The sequence below is a fragment of the Gambusia affinis genome, linkage group LG03 (assembly GCF_019740435.1).
Source record: "Gambusia affinis linkage group LG03, SWU_Gaff_1.0, whole genome shotgun sequence".
Lineage (NCBI taxonomy): Eukaryota > Metazoa > Chordata > Actinopteri > Cyprinodontiformes > Poeciliidae > Gambusia > Gambusia affinis.
The window spans coordinates 21,353,162-21,370,980 of NC_057870.1; the positions used below are offsets into that span (position 1 = coordinate 21,353,162).

The window sequence follows — 17,819 nt, forward strand, 5'->3', positions numbered from 1 at the left end:
ATGCTCATCTACAAATTACATAAATACACTCTGAAGGTCATGGTGTGAAGACAAAAATAGAACCCCATCATCTGCAAAAAAACTGAGCTGAGCTCCAAAGCAGACCCAGGTCTCTCAATGACCATACTTTGAGCTCTGGTGTATGATAACAATAAACAATTTTAGTGACAAGAAAGGAACTTGGACTGTCTTGTACTGAGAATGTGGACACAGGTCTGACTTTGGGCATACAACTGCCAGAATGATGTCCAGATAGTCAATACTCCTGGATAGAACCACCTCCAGTGACTTAAAACTGAACCTTCATCTCACACTGTTCTGAGCAAGAAAAAGGGATTGTACTACACCAACCTTTAAATACCTGCACTGAGCCCCTGTGAATAAAATAATATTATGTTAAAGTACTGGGCTGGTATTGGGCCTAGAAACATTTCGGAGTTGCTTGTATGGAGCATGTTGACCCATCAGGTCATGAGAAACCTGTTTACCCACTGCTCCCAACACCACAACTAAACAAGTGGAAGAACTATAGTTTTATAAGCTCATCAGCTCTGGAACAATCTGACTGTTTCACATTTGCATTTGTAATTTATTCATATTGTGTGTTGTTTATTATTCTTTTCCTAAACTCAGTGAAAACTGTTTTCTCTTTCCAAGGTTGATGGACAATTGGGATCCCTTGATAAATTGATCCTGTCCTCTTTCTTGGACATTGAGACCACCTCCATTTCCACTTCATAGGTGCTAACTCTAATATTTATCTAATAACTAATGTGAAAAGTAGAAGAGTCAAGTGACACATTTCACAATATGTTCAATATACTGTATATGCAAGTAAACCATGAACTAGGATGGTAATTGCACAACCTGTAAAGTTGGACAATGAATCTATACTACTTGTCAAATTAAATTTGGCTTTGGTCCCCTAATAATGTTGGTCCAGTACAACCAAACAATAGAGAAGAACCTTAAGTCAAAACAGCTGTATTCAGCAATGAAATGTTCCAGCTCTGTCCCCAGACCTTCCTGAGAGCAGATCAAGAACATCTTTTTAAAAAGAGATCAATGGTGTCTCACTTTGTACATGATCTGCTTTGATGCTGGTACGCATCCTTTCCCTTCTCCCCCCTTTCTCCTCCTTCATCTGTCCTCATCGCAGCCTTTATCTCTGCGCGCCGCGCATTTTATCCGAGCACCCAGCAAAAAACAGCAGCAGCAGCAGCAGCAGACAATTATCCACACACAGAGAACATTGTGCCGAGGACGCTCCGGTCAGTGACATCTGAGAGAAAGAGAGGGGCAGACAGAGAGGGGGAGAGAGAGCGATTCTACTTGGCACACAGCGCCCCTGTGGCAGAGAGACTTTGACTGACTGGCTGTCTGACGGAGGATTCTGGAGGACAACGCAGCTCTTCTAATCCTTTTCACACCTTTTTCTGCGTCTCGTCTGTCATCTCGGAGACCTCTGATGGTTTTCTAGGGTCTCTTCACCGCTTCTCGCCACCTCAGCATCGGATTCTGCTTATTATCCCGCACCTTTCTTCCCCTCTCTTCTCCTTGACTGGCCGAACCGGGGCTGATCCCAGCCAACCCGGGCCGGGCCGTGGGGCTTTTCGGCGAGCCTTGTAGCTGAGAGTCGGGACACCCGAGATGTGCGCTTCGGGACCAGGGATCTGGGCTCTCCCCTCGGCGTGGGGAACCTCGGGCTCGTGGCAGTACTTCTGGTGGTGGGTCGTGGCAGTCGGGGTGACGGTGGGCTCGGGGGACCCGTGGATGTCCGCGGAGGCATGCCCCTCGACTTGCTCCTGCAGCAGCACCAGGATCTCCTGCGTGGACCCGGAGCGAGGGATCAGCGCGTTCCCCGTCCTGCAGAGCGAGGCGGAGATGGAGAACATCACCGACATGTGAGTGTGGAAGCTGTCAGGACCGCATCTCCATTTGGCCTAACCTATTTCTTTTTAAAGAGCATTTAATCGCGGCTGCGCTTCTATCAAATAAAGAAATGCTCAGCCCTCCAAACATCATCTGTTGCTGATCATTCGCACAGCAACGAAGGAGCCTGAATAGAAAGCGGATTTTAAAAATTATTTCACTCAACGTGCCTTCATGACTCTTTGAAATAGTCCAGGTATGTGAGGAAGGAAGCAACCCTTTCTATCTGCACGATTAGTGTTCAGTCTAACCTGATTGCATAGAACACCAATTGCAACCGCGGAGCGATCAATGTAGAAAAGTCTGTTAAAAACAAATCTGTGTTTACTTGTGTGTAGTTGGCTGCGCTCTCGTCAGACCCCACAGTCCAAATATTAGCACAGACACTTCCCAAGATGGCTAATATGAGTATTTGGATGAACTGAGATGAGAGAATTGATGCTGAAGTGGGGATTTGCTTAGGCAACAATTTTCTGCCCAGACTGAATATTTTGCTCATGTTTGATGACTAGATTCTTTTTTGTGCACTTCAGGATTTGCAGCATCCCTGCGTCATAACTTCGTAAATTTATACATTTTAGATAAGAAAACTTGAAGATAAGCTCTTTTTTGGCACATGTAAAAACGGCCTTGTTGATATGCTTGGTTAGATAGAAACAATCCTTATCACCGGCCTTGGAGGCTGTTTAAATGAGCATGAGAAGCAATCATGAAGCGCTTGGCTTGAGTTTGAACCAAAGACGACCTTGCCAAAAGCCGTGGAGATGGTTTATCTTGTCTGCATTAATTGCTGAGATGTCCTGATTTTTTTTTTATGCCTTGAGATGTCAGCACTTAGTCAAAATTTAATGAGCTGCCAGTCCAAGTCAGGCAAATGCACTCAAATATAGTTGGTTAGGAAGAGAACATTTTTGATATGCTTGTGTATATCAAAAATCTGTGTTGATTCACTGGGTAAAGTTAGTTGTGCTAGTTTCTTCATCTTAAATAAATTTTACCAGACAGAAAACCTCTATAGTGTTATTCTTAGAACACTAATTAGAATTTTCTTCTGAATCAGAACTTCTTGAAATTAAGCTTGAGAGTCATATACATACACAGAAGGCATAAGATTATGACCAACACGGAGACCCTTTACACTTAACTCTTGAGATGTTCCTCCTATTTCTTGCACATTGCATTGTATTAGGGCTGAACTTAGAAAGCTAAGGGCCTCTGGGCTGGCACCAGATTCGCTCTCCATATCGATAGTTAGTCCTGTACATTAGCAGTATGAATTGATGGATGGTAGGTTTATTATGTAAGTTCTCCCTAAAAATAATTTCTATAACATCATAATTTTCAAATTCTTAAATATTATTCATATTCTTAAAAATCCTTAAATATGATTACAAGTCATCTGATATGGGCCTATAAGTTTTATATAAATTACATTAAAACACACATTTGTAAAATATATAAATAAATAATTAAATAAATAAATAAATAAATAAATAAATAAATAAATAAATAAATAAATAAATAAATAAATAAAAAAAATCTTTAAGCCCCCCACAAAATTGGGATCCTGGACTGCTTCCCGTTGAGCTCTTTCTAAAGTCTGGCCCAGCTTCTGATGACACAATAGTCACCATTCTTTAAAGAAGAGATAACCAACGTCATTCCCTTCACCTGTCGGTGGTCATAATGTTATGTCTGATTGGCAACTGCATTAGTTAGTTTCATGACATCAAAAACAGAGAAGGTGGGAGATTAAATAGATTGGGGAATTGCCTCAAGTATTATATTACATAAAGTAGATATTTTGTTGCCTTTATAGTCTTTGCACACCTTTTCACTAGCAGTATATAAGCTAATAGGAAAATAAGAACAGCAAAAGCAGCTCTGTACTTAGCAGTTTCGGATCATTTTTCGTAGCTGGCTGATGGGAATTCAATAGTATTTGTAAACCTTTGTTCCATGTTTTATGTAAAATTACCCTGAGAACTTGACCCATACAGCAAGTGCTGCTGTAGCTGTTATCCCAGTAAAATAGCGTGTTCTTGTTTCTCATAGTCTTTTGTTTAGCTTGAAATATTCTCAGACATCTAATCCCAGAGCTGTAATACATGAGAAGTATGTATGCTGCTTTTCAGAGTATGTTCGCTCCGTTCTTTTCATGCACACATGGGAGCTGCTCAGGAACCGTCTCCTGCTGGCCCCTCATACACAAACAGGTCAAGTGTTTTGCTCAGATGCTGCTGAGGAAAAGAGACAATAACACATTCTGCTTCCTGACTCTGAGAAGCTACAACGATTTTCCCCTGTGTGCTGTGGTCCTTCAAAAAGTATATTTAACAAAAACATGTCCATTTATGTTGGTGTAACATATTTACGTCTCAATGACAAGTTTCTGCTTGTACTTCCCCATGCTAACAAGTCATCTTTGTGTTATGCACGCTTGTATCCCCTGACAGCTACATTGCAAACCAGAGCAGCTTCTCCTCCATTAATGACAAAGACCTGCACTACTACAAGAACCTCAGGAACCTGTGAGTCCTTTATAACTTTATTTTACATGGGAAACTGCATGTAATATTTAAGTTCAAGTGTTGTCTTCTTGTTTTAACAGAGAGGCACATTCTGTACATTGTTTATTATCTTTTGAGTAATGCCACATTTTCTATCACTAACTTACTTCTTTGATGAATGAAAACAAAATAACACCTAAATCTGCCAGGGGTTTCAATAATTTTGGGCTTATGTGCATTAGTTATTTTTTATGGTATGCAGTATTTCATTTTTCAAAGAGCAGTCAAACCTTAGTTGATTTCAAACACGCTGAACTTTTAGTTTTTCTTTTGCTTTGTTTTGTTTTTGCTAGTTTCATGCCTCTGGATCAGCTTTCCACTTATAGTTATTATAACTATCATCATATTGTGCATTCAGAGCGGTAAACATATAACTTGGTTTCTAGAAGATTTCGCTAAAGTTGTATTACAGGTCAGTAAATCAGAGTTAATGAAAAGGGAATTTGTTTTGGAGCCTGTTTTTCTTTTGGATGCATTTTGCTCATTATAAACACCCCAGCAGCTGCCCTGTAATTTGCTGAAAGGTTTTGCTTGCTGTGAATATGAATAATGTGTCAGGTTTTTAATGTTCATAAGGACTCTAATGAAACTGACGTATTTGTTTGCTTTGTGTCAGTACGGTGACCAACAGCAGGCTGACTTACGTGTCAAAACTGGCATTTCAGAGCAACTTAAGGCTACAGTATCTGTAAGTAAAACTATTGTTTTCTTTTTTCTATTAACGTGACAAAGATTGTGCAGATAAGTTCTGTACTTTTTTATGCGCTAATTCATCATTTTGTAAGACAGCATTTAAGCGTTACCATTATATGAAAAGGTAACATTTGTTTTGTTGTATAGTGAATTTAAGGGTGATGGGAAAATAGACTTACATACTATTTCATACATTTTACATATTGTAATAATTAAAACCATATTTCTAACATCGTGAAATTAGTCATAAAGGTAAAAAAGACAGAAAAATTTGAAACATGAGCAAGATAATTAATCTACATTTGACACAAAATGACTTAAAGTATTTCTAATTTCATTCACTGCTGTAATCTTATGTGGGCACAGCAACATTTGTGTATTGTACCAAAACTTCAATTGGTTTGGATGGAGAAACATTTTAAAACAACCTGATGCAAAACTTTTTGTTTGTTTATATTGAACTTCATTCGCTGATTCTTGGTTTCATGTGCAGGAATTTGAAAGACAACAACCTGTCATCCCTCTCCTGGAGGATATTCAAGCACCTCAACATCTCATATCTGTGAGTTAACAGAAACCTTCACCTTCATCATGAGATGAACTCTGATGTTAGCTCAAGTTTTGTTTTGAGTTTTGTTCACTGGCTGTCAGCCTTAAAAAATCTTACAGCAGTTATTTTACCATTTAGATTTAAGCAGCAAAGATATCAAAATACAGTCATACTCATATCAGCTGTAGTTCCGCCACCAGGCTCCAAACTACCATAACTCATAAAATATCCATCAGGATCAATGCCTCTCATTGTTGGAGGAGTGTTTAGCTGGTATATAGTGAGTTGAAAAATATACACGCTATGCTTGCCCAAAGAAAACATTTAGAGTTACCTCACACTGTCTGATTATGTCCTGCGGTGTCTTTGAACTTCCCATAATCCTCTTAAATGAGCTGTTTTGCACTTGCAGGAAAACTGTAATTGGGTTTCTGGAAGAGAATTAGATCAGCAGGATTGATAAAGATCTCATATCTGTCTTCAGAAAGAATAGCAACATCTGGAAACAGCTTTTCTCTGTCTCTCAGTAGTAACATAAAGAGCTAACACATCACTGTAAAAACGAGAAAGAGAAATATATCATAAAGCAAATCCCACAAAAAATTGCTAAAATATAGGTCCTTCAGCCTCACATTCTTAAAAGACAAAGTTTGTTGTTTTACCAAACTTAGTTAATTATCTAACCTATTTTATGTTATTCTTTAAAGCCATCATTTACTAATCTGAAAGTTTGGGGAAAAATGTTCATCTCTGCATCTCTATGTATATAACTTCCATTCATTTCCAGTATCTGATGAATTTCAACATTAGAACACTTTTTTTTCTTACTTCATAAGATACAGAATAAGTAATTAAATAAACCAAACATTAATGTGACAGCAGTTTCAGTTCCCTCTTTTGCCCAGCTGTCTGTCTTCTGAAAGCCCAAGGTTCAGCACTCTCTCCTTCTCCGTTACTCCTTTGTGCTGGTCCATGCATCTCGTGCTCCATTTAGTCACCAACAGTAACTAACTTCCTCTACGTCCTGAACTTTTACCTACTATCTACTTCCAACATATCAGTGATCTTTGATTGCAGTTATTTCTGATTAGAAATACATCCAACATGATTACTGCTTTGATTGTTGACATTGTAGGCCGGTCACAGTAACTTTTCTTAATTTCACATAATATTTTGTTATTTCAACAGATCAATTTTTAAGCACTCTTTAAATCTGGACTTCCCATTGGAGGGAGGCCAAACGTCACTTTATTTGGAAGTTTTTCTACCAAACATTGATTTGTGAACCTCTACAATGATCACACATCAGAACTGTGTTGCTTAAAAATTAATATCAACATGTTCTCCATCAATTAATTGAGGTCTGAAAAACAACATGTTATTTTAAACAACTTTGATTTTCTCCATAGAACAGTGACAAATATTTTTTTTTAACATGGCCAAAACAGTATTTCTACCAAATTATTCTAAAGTTCCACTTTTAGCCAAACACCCATGAAAACTAACCCAGAGAACCCTAAGATAATATGACATATATGCAAAAAAACACATGTAATGTTGGGTTAAGCATCAGAAAATAGGGATTTTGTGATATCATTGTGTATCCTGTGATATCATTAATGCATGTGTGTGGATTGACAAGCACTTCTAGAGTGAATAGTGCACATGTATTAGTATCAAGGGTGTGGAATTTATAATTTCAATAAATTAAGTCATGTCATCAATTTTCAATTCAAGCATTCAGCATGCCGAGGTTCATGAAGAATCTGCAATGCGCAGCATGAGAATAAGTAATATTATTATCGAGTCATTGCTGTGACATTTGAGACCCAGTTGTGTCAGTTCTGTAGGTGTGGTGCATATTGTTAGATGTACACTGCATGTGAAAAATGCTGCACTCATGCAGTAACAATTTTTTGTCATGACCAAAAAAGCTGAAAACAAGGTCTGCCTGGCTTGTCTGGTGATCAAATTGTATTTGTACCTGTTTGGTGATACTTAAGGTAAAGTTGAAGATGGTGACGTTTTTAACCGTACTACAAAATTACCCTGATAAAGATTAAGAATTGTCAAAAATATTTTGTTTTATCGAAATTGTTGTTTAAAACAAATGTATTTCATTTTTAACAGCATTATTATTCTTATCATTAATCATTTACTTTATCTATAGGAAATCAAAATCTCATACGCTCATATTCTCATATTTGAAGCCATTTAATTAGCTTGTAAAAAGATATGAATATGATGTTTTAGAGAAAAAATTACTTGAAATATCAGCCTTTTTTATTTAGGCTTCTTAAAACCAGAGATCAGAAAGTTGCCATTAGCTTGCCTTGAAGTCTGTGTTGCACTTTTTTGTTTTGGTACTCAGTCTTTGTCAGAGTTTGTCACCATGTGTGTGTATGCATCCATCCAGAATCCTGTCAGGGAACCCTCTACACTGCTCCTGTGAGAACATGTGGATCAAGCTGTGGTTAGGAGAGGAAGCAGACACTCAGGAGCTGCGCTGCATCGAGGATGGAGGAGCACGCAAGCCATTGTCAAGACTGAGACTACCGAAATGTGGTGAGGGGACACACACATGTGCACACCCACACATGCACGCACTCGCGCACACACACATACAGACAGAGAGGGAAAGTGGAAAAAAAAAAACCATCCACAAGCTGTTCAGCATCTGGAGGAAACACAGTCATACTAATCACTACCTTGATATAGATGTTTGGATGAAGTTCTGTATTTTTTAATATTTGCCTCCTCTCTGTGTTAATGTGCTGTAATTGTAGTGTTGCAGAGACGTGTTGGTGATTAAGCACGGGCTGAGAATTGGTACTGTGAACCAAATGTGCTAAGTGTTTTGTCAGTTCACAGTGGATGTGGAGAGTGTATGAGTGAATAACAGAGCTTTGCTGTTATCACCTAAGAGAATAACTGTACAAAGAACACAATTCACACAGCGACAACAGTCTCTGCAGTAATCAGTTATCCGTATCTGCGATTGGGTGTGCGTGCGTGTGTGTGTGTGTGTGTTATGTTTGCACAGGCTGCAAAGAAAATGCTGCCCACACTTTATTTCAATTACACAGAACTGTGCTTAGCTTGTATATTCTAATTTCTCCCCCCACACACAAAAGAGCAGAGAAAGCTGCAATGTCCTACACATAAATGCCCCAACAAATAAAAAGAAAGCAAGCACACACAGTTTAAGTGTTGATGTTTATTACTGCTTTATTCTACTAAAGTGACATCAGCACCAAACAGGTTTATGTATACCGCTATGCTGTAGGCATTTTTTGGACTTCAGTGTTGTGTATAAATTATAAATTATTTGAGATGCTCTTCAAGATCAAAATTTAAAGCTTTACTGTTAACATTGAATCTCAAGTTGTTTAAAGTTTATTGTAAAAAGGAACGTCTTTACTTTGTCCTTTACTAGCAGTGACGTTTTCATCTAGCAGAATTTATTTCCCCTTTTTTCCTTGAATTATCATGCCCTTTTCATAAAGTGAAGAATCCTTCCTGTGTTTATAGCGAGCTGCATGTATATGCTGAACTGCAAGAACAATAAAGTCTTTTTATATCCATTTAATTGTAAAGCATTATTAACAAGGGTAGTGAATGACACAGTTTATACTTTCTCTATTAGGAATAATTATGTTGTATAACTTGCAAATATTTTCCTTACAGAGCAGAGGTTTATGCATAGGTGTGTTATGAACCTTACCCACAAGTTTTCTCTGACTGCGTGGCAGACTCCTACAGATTTTGCCTTTTGTGTGCTGTATAAGGGAAGGTTCATCAAGCTTGAATGTATAAATGTCAGCAGTTAATTGACACTTTATTCCTCTCTGCTTTATATACGCTGCATGAATTTTTCATGAATCTTCTTCTTTTGGACTCACTTCTGCTCATAAATAGGGTCGAATTACAGCTTGACCTGTCTGTGGATGTCTGCATTGGACCAACTCTTGCTCTATTTTCATTTTAGCATCCCATAAGTATGAGACTAAGACTGATGCTTGATGATGATTTAGGATTTGAATTTTATTTTGCTACAAATAAAAATATTTTTTCTTTCTTAATAAGCATTACCTATATAATTTGTTTACATTACAGTTGTTTAAGAAAGATAAAAAAAAACAACAAAATAGAAAAGAGAAACCAGCAACAGAGATTAAAAAAATAGTTATGATGCCAAAGTTTCCAGCAACAACGTGAGTTCATGAGGTGAAATTTTCAAAGAAGATTTATAACTTGTAGTAATTTGTAGATCCAACTGTATGTTGCCCTATGTTGAGATTTAAAAACCTGGTCTACCTAAATTTCATCACAATTATAAATAGCCGTCTATGGAAAAATGTATGGGCATTGCAGACCAGCGGCAGTGAATGGAAGCAGCTGAAAGTCTGCCTCTTTTATAGTTTAATTTTTTTTTTTTATGTGGTTTAGCATGTGGGAGGAACATTTTGAGAGAGCAGTTATTGATTTAATTTGAAAGCTCTATCTGTGGAATATACATAAAGAAATAAACACTGCATTTATTTACTGAAGAAACCTCCCCTCAACCGACACCCAGGTTAGTGTTTCCTTCACTAACCTGGCTGCTGCTTTCTTCAGAGCTGCCTTTGGCACAAACTGTGCTGTGTCCAGACCTTGTGTTAAAAAAAAGTTTCATAATCCTGAGGCAAAAAGAATTTCGAACAATTCAAACAACAATTTAAAGTCATTAAAGAAAAATCTATCTTTAACTGTTTATGTTCACAAATCTTTACTACTGTGTTTTTTTGGTGGGGCTGCTTTCTGATTATTAGGTATTTGTGCTTGGAAATATATTTGTGATTTATCTTGACTTTTAGCAGCTAGGTCCAAAAAAACAAAAGAATGCATTCAGAAAGATTATTTTCATGTTTTTGCTGACAGTGTAAACTGTACAGAAATAGCTCAGGGCCATCAGGGCACTTAGAACAATAAGTTCGCTTACAGGAAGCTAACAATGTCATTGATAACTCCTATTGATCTGTCCCCTCTGCATCCCCTCCATTAACAGACGTTATTTTTGGCATTAGCGTAGTCACAGCAGGGCCTCTGGAGAGGTGGGCAGGGGACCCCCAGTAGAGTGACATATGATGGGAGGACGTGGAGGGAAAGGAGTGCCAAATGATGCCCCAGGGCGAACTGTGATACACCAAAGAACCTCTCAGTCTGGCCAAACTGCTGGTTGTTGGGCCGATTCTATTTCTCTTTTTCCATTTGTCTGTCTGATTCATGTGTGTCCCTGTGTCTGTGTGCTTGAGCATTTCTGACTGACACTGTGAGGGAGGCACAAAAGAGAGGAAATGCCCAGTGAAGCCCCAGGGCTGAGCTGACACTGATCTCTATCTGTTAGTGTCCACTGACTGAATACTGCCAGAGATCTGCTCGAAAAAGCTTGCTGAAAAGACGACTGACCAATGCAATTTATTACAGAGAGGTGCCGTTCTGACTTACTACAGCCCTACTCGTGTAATATAAAATCTAATCCACTGTGCGACACATAAAAAATGTTAGAGTTCAAACAGCTGCAGGTGTTATAGGCTCACACTGTCTGAAACAATAAAACTGGCACATAAAACTTATGAACTTCTCACTGCTGCATAATTTGCTTCTAACAGTCTTCTTTCAGCTGTACGTGACTTACTTGCTAATCTAAAACTCTGACTTTTTAGGGGTGTTTTAAGCTTACGAAAGTCTGCAAAATTCACCACTGCAGAGCTAACCCAAGACTTAAAATACCTGAGCAGAATTTGTGCATTCAGTTCCATTTATTAAATTAAACATGTATGTATCATCAACATGTACAGATTGATGTATTCTACGCATTTTTTGGGTTAATTTTTCATATATATAGGGACTGCACAGTTGGTAGTACTGTTGCCTTGAATCAAGAAAGTCCTTGGATTAAGACCAAGGACTTTCTTGCTTCAAGGTAATGGATGATTTATTGGGTCATTTTTTTTCTATATAAAATGATATGGCCTTTTTGTGACTGACAAAATCATGATAAAACATAAAAGTTGCCCAGGAGATGGTCACTGACACCCTTCAGAATGAGGGTAAGACAGAAAAGGTCATCGCTAAAGAAACTGTCTTCCACAAGTTGCTGTATCCAGGCATTAGCATAGTAAGTCTAGAGAAAGAGTGGGTTAGGGTTAAAAGCCTGTGCTGTTGGTATTATGTGATGTTTTTTATGTCCAAAATTGATTGTAGAAATTAACCGATTGTAAAAGTGCCAAACATTTAGCTACCTCATTTCTCTGTCTAATCTGTTAATTTCTGTTTTCCTCTGTGTAATTAATCTACGTACTTCATCAGTTTCACTTTCTAAAACTAAATTATTAAAAACATTATTATTTTCTAATACATTTTTAATTGATGAGAGATATCCCATATCTCACCCATATCTCCATACAAGTGCCATTTTTCAACATATCCTGTAATAAACTGATTTTCTACTGGGGCCTATGGCCTGTTGGCACCTGCAGCATTGTTTGATCATAGCTCAGGCTTGCCCAGCACAAACACACATTTGGGGGGTAAAGCTTTATTAATGTGGAGCAGAAATGGTAGCAGGTTGGTTACCAGACCCGTCCGCAGGTTTACTCTGTCTTCATCTGTCTGCTTTTGTGTTTGTTGGTCTCACTGTCACTTCATCTATTTGGCTGGAATGACTTTGACCCACAATCATTCCTCTTTTAATGTCCTGAAACAAGGAGGTAACATGTAGACACAAGCCTTTGATGGAAGATTACCCAGCAAAGCCAGATGGCTCTTCTTAGTGTTAGCAGGCAGGAGATGATGTTCATGTGTGAATTTTTTAGAAACAGAAATTTGGTGACACACTCATTCATTTCAGTTTGTAAACCGGTTACAAACTAAAAAACGAGATCCAAAAACAAATTTCAACCAACCGAGGAGTTTAAAAGTTCCTCCTCATAACGAGCATCATAACGAGCATTCACTCCTAGATTGAGTGAATGCTCATTTCATTGTGTTATTTATAGAATCAGTTAAAGATAAAAGACATTTTTTTATATATATATACTGTCCTTCCAGCTGTTGGGGCTCCTGACTTCCTTATAAGGTTAACTGTTGTTCTTTAAGAGTAATGGCTTGTTAACAGTGACTTAAATTAGGTGCCTGTTTTTGAATTTTATTCAGTCCAGACTGGAAAAATTTACTTATAAACATTTAAAGGAAAAAGCAGAATAGTTGGTAGTGAGAAAGAATAATCTTTGTGACTTGAGAAATCTTTTATTTTCATAGGATCATCAGTATTCTAGACAATGTTCAATAAAATGTTCAATTTGACTGGTCAATTTAGAAATTTTCTAATCTGCACATCTAGACTAATATTTTATGATAAATTAAGTTGCCATGCTGTTACAAGTGAGCAGATGTGACTGTTTAAACATACAATTCTTTCTTTCTCCTTGAACATTGTTTTAGTGTTTACACATGACTTACTATGTCTTTTGCAAATATGTTTTCTTGTAATAGCATGAATGAATGACAAGACAGACAGAAGAAATTTCAATGTCCTAATAATATACGAAACAAAAAGATATACAAAAAAGAAGCGGATCAAGTTTCCTGAAATACTTGATCAGTTTTACAAGTGACATTCTGTCAAAAAGAAATCTGTATCCCACTTCAGCAAATACCTGTCCTTTATACTTTTTATTTTTCTATTATCCCTCTTGGAGAGCAGCAGCTGTTTCACTGTTTAAACAAACAAATCAAACAACAAACTTACAGAGTTAGCTCTGAATTACTTTGAGAAACCTGTTTCTGTTTGTCTGCTCTCTATGTCTACTCTTAGAAACCCCACTGTTTTTCTCTGATGTGCTTATTGTGACCGACCACAATAGCAACATTGGCATTGCAAGGAAAAAAAGGTGAATTATTTTTTTGGCAGAGGTTCCAAATCAGAGCCCAGTGGATGTTTTTCACCAGTAGTGTCCTTATATCAGTGATATATCACAGAGCATGCAAAAAGTGTTAAACTGTTAGACTGCATATATGTAAGTGGTCATTTTTCATCTTTTTCAAATGCAAGTCATTGTTTACAGATAAGAAGCCTCCTCTCTACAGCAGACTTAAAAAAAAAACATCTTGTAAAAGAAAAAGCAAGAGAGGAAAAAATTAAGTTATGAACATACTTTTATAGTTTGTACAACTAAAAGCCTTTTACCTTAATTTGTTCCCCTGAAAAAAACTTTGTTTAAATGAATAAAAGCAGCTGGCATTAAGTTGAAGAAAGAAGGCAAAATCAAATCAGAATTTATTATGCTCCTGGTACATCCTGGCAAAGCTATTCATACTCCTTATGAAAAAGTAACATGTAGGCAAATAAAATACAAATTATGTCACATACAAAAGTATTATCTGGTGTTATATTCTGTTCATAAAATAATACTGATTTATTACATACAGTAGTTGTAAAGTAGGAATCCATCTTTGTGAAAAATCTATCAGCTAAAAAAGTACAACTATGAATTCAGTTGATGCCTTCAGATCCACGGGGTTAACTTTAGCCACAGTTTGGCAGATAAATTTGCACAGCACCATGCAAATCTTAACCCTCCTGTTATGTTTGTTTCTGAGGTACAGCAATAATGTTTGTGGGTCAATTTGACCTGGGCAGTGTTTAATCATGCAATAGTGTCAGATACCAACGAATTCCTCCAAAACATTTTTGTATTTGGTTATTAACTATAATACTAATCAATTTAATCAATATTTGTGCAATGATGTTTTTTTTATTTCTCACAAATTAAGATTCAGTAATGACAACCTAGTCATTTACGCTGAAAAAAACCTAGACACTCAAAAAAATAATTTCCTTGAAATTGATCTTTGGTAAAAAAATTTTATATTACACCTTTTTTTTTTCATTGGGGGATCTTTATAATTGAATTGAGACACACATACTGTTTAGGGTCAAATTGATCCACTGATTAAAATCAAGATAAATGAGTCATGTATTTATGTTTCCCTCCACTTCTGCTGAGTGTCACTCAGAGTGGGTGGAGTTTGTCCACGAGAACAGAAAAGAACTGAGTAGGGTCCTGTCAAAAGTTGTATGGACACCTGCTTTCTCACAGTTTCTTTGTGAAGTAAAGAGAATAGTGAGAAAGTGGGCTTGTGTGTGTGCACGTGTGCATGAATGTGTGTGGTGTGTTGGGTTTGTGTGTGTGTGGTGAAATATGGTTCATAGCTGCAAGGAAACATATAGAATTGGACATTTTTAAAAATCTTTTTTACCCTTCAACTTGACTGCCGACTCAAATTGACCCAAACAGTATCTATGTAAAAAGTAGACGCAGGGGGAGTTTGCAAATGTGTAAAATGAATATATTTTCAATTTATATGTAGAGTGTACCAATTAAAACAAATAGAAAAAGTTTCATACAAAAAAATGCTTCCAACTATTTAAAAAAAATCTTAAACTTTAAAACGAGTCAATTTGACCCACAACAAAACAGGAGGGTTAAATTACTATCCTATTGACTTCAATTTTTACAGCTCTGGCAATTTCCGGTAAGCTTCATAGTGTTGAACTGGTGTCATGGCCAAACAGTAGAGTTTAGGTAAAGTTTTAAACTTCAACACAATCCACGACTCCTAGAATCAGTTGTTTTTCAGTAACTGAGACCCCTCTGTAATTAGGTGTTTAGTGGCATATAATTTTCCTCAAATTTTGACAATGTGGTACAGTGTGCAACGTGTAATTTTTGTAAACAGATCAATGACCAGATCAATAGCAGGTCATTGATCTGTTAAAACACTGACAAAGAATTTACTTGGTTTTTACATTCACCATCCATATTAATAGGGTTTAAACACATTATAACTTATAATAGATCTCAAGTGAATTAATTTACAGTTTTAGTATTTGTGTGCTCTAACTTGATAATTCTCCACAGAAATTCCAGATGTTGCAATTTGCTTTAATTTCCCTTTTAAGTCCAAACTGAATCATCCAAATAATCTTTGAATCACTTTTTGATAAAGTGACCCTTCAGCAATTTTATCTTTTATAAATTGCACCTTTAAAGTGAGTTGTAGATTTTTTTTAGACTGAATCGGGAGAGTGGTGAGAGGTTAGCGATGTGTCCATGTTGCTGTATTGCGTTTAATCTAACTTGCAGACGGATGCAGTGGCTGTAGAAAGCTGATTCATTGAGAGGCTGTTAAGATATTTGAATCTGATACGCTTGCTGGCCTGCCACCAGCAAAATGACCGGTTTTTACAGCATCTCATGGTGATTGAGTGGGTTTCCCTGCAGATAAGCGGTCTGCTGACGGACAGAAGAGGTTGGACAGTTAGATCTGATAAGAAATCTTTCCAGCTTTATCTGCAGCAGCTGTCAATGCCTATTTCTCCCCTCTCCTCTCTGAGCTCCTCTTCTCCTTTCCAATAGAGTTTATATGTGGGAGACAATGGTGGCGAAGTCCTTATTGAAGCTGATTGGTCATACCCAGGTCACCTCCTGGTCAAAGTTTCAGACACACACAGTGTCACCAGTATCTTTGCTTTGACAGAGGCTTCAGACTGTGTCCAATCAATTTAGTGCCTGGCCTGCTATAGACATGCACTGGTAATCAGTGTAACCATCACTGTGTTTGAACTCTGTCTCTTTGTCTTATTGTGTGATTGGGGTGAGTGTGCAACAATGAAAGCAGGAGAAACAGAGTGGAGGACAGGAAGATTGAATTTGAACTCTTTTTCCTGTGTATCTTTCGTTTTACTCTCTACTGGGTGTATGTTTGGCTGCTCCTCCACATTCCTTGTTGAGCTTGTTTCGTGCCCTGTGTTTTAACAGGATAAACAAGAGTTGGCCAGGAATCCTAAGTTTGCTCCTTTTTGCACCTCCTTCCTCTCCTCTCTCCATCTCCATCACTAACTCTTTATTTCCTGCTCTTTCTTTGTGTGTAGAGGTTCCAATGGCAACCCTGAGCCCATCCAAAGTGACCAAAATGGAAAAGGATAATGTTGAGCTCTTCTGTACAACATCGGGCATGCCCTCACCTGAGTTGATCTGGGACATGGCACTTGTCACAAACTACGTGGTAAGCTCTCGCACACAATGTGCAGCAGTATGTGAGGTTACTTTAGACTAAGAATTGTTAAAGATAAACGCAAGTTTAAACTTTTTTAGCTTTCAGTTGCTTCTTTTCCAAGTTATTTTTATTTTAATTTATGTGAAAGATCAACACTGAGTACAAAATTGTAAAATTGGGGAAAAAAAGGATATGTGGTTTTAAATATTAATAATAAAACATTCTAAAACTCGTCAATAGTTTATATAACAAACTTTCCCTGCAATTACTGTTGCAAGTCCTTTGGGGTAATCCGTTGATTGTATTATTCATCTAAAAGTGAAATTTGTTCCCATCATATTGTATGGGAACCACAATTTTCAAGCAATGATAAAAAATCTTGTTTGGATTTAGGTCTGAACTATGAGCAGGCCATTTTAATACACATCACTGTTTGATCTAAATCATTACATTGTGTCTCTGGCTGCAAAAATTTCTGCCCTGTCTGAATGTGATGGTCTGTTATAGTGTGAAGTGTTTCTTCACTCTACCGAGGCCCAGTATTGATCTTCACCCAAGATAAAAGAACCACCAACTGTGCCACCAGGCATCCAATTTTACCATCCATCTATTTGTAATTAATATGAAACATTGTTGGAAGCTCTCTACTGTATTTACTGATGTATACTTGCTAAACATTTATTCAAATTTACTGATAAACCCTAGAACCCTTTTGTATTTTGGACACCTTTTAAAACTTTACTGAAAAAAAAACTGTATAGATGAGCAGATGCAATTGAAACAAACTAATCACAGAATATTATTGATCAGTTATATTTTTTTTATCTTGCAGATCGAGACGTCTGGCCAGATTTCGGTGCTGCGGCTCTCAAACTTGTCATCAATGGACCACAACAAGAAGATCAGCTGCACGGCTGAAAATATTGTTGGAGAAAGAGAGTCCTCTTTGCTGCTGGATATACTTTGTACGT

At 37.3% G+C, this 17,819-nt stretch overlaps 1 protein-coding gene across 5 annotated transcripts in view; it reads left to right on the forward strand.

Moving 5' to 3' along the window:
• Window positions 1-1,156: 1,156 nt before the first annotated feature.
• The window catches only part of ntrk2a (neurotrophic tyrosine kinase, receptor, type 2a), a 94,975-nt gene continuing 78,312 nt past the window's right edge, over window positions 1,157-17,819 (forward strand). For 4 of the 5 annotated variants that reach the window (XM_044110766.1, XM_044110768.1, XM_044110767.1 and 1 more), the window contains exons 1-7: window positions 1,157-1,904; window positions 4,389-4,463; window positions 5,119-5,190; window positions 5,689-5,757; window positions 8,162-8,310; window positions 16,724-16,857; window positions 17,681-17,813. In XM_044110766.1, the coding sequence (XP_043966701.1) occupies window positions 1,651-1,904; window positions 4,389-4,463; window positions 5,119-5,190; window positions 5,689-5,757; window positions 8,162-8,310; window positions 16,724-16,857; window positions 17,681-17,813 (886 nt within the window). In that variant the 5' untranslated portion in view covers window positions 1,157-1,650. The remainder of the gene's footprint in view (window positions 1,905-4,388; window positions 4,464-5,118; window positions 5,191-5,688; window positions 5,758-8,161; window positions 8,311-16,723; window positions 16,858-17,680; window positions 17,814-17,819) is intronic. The other variant, XM_044110770.1, reaches the window with a different exon arrangement.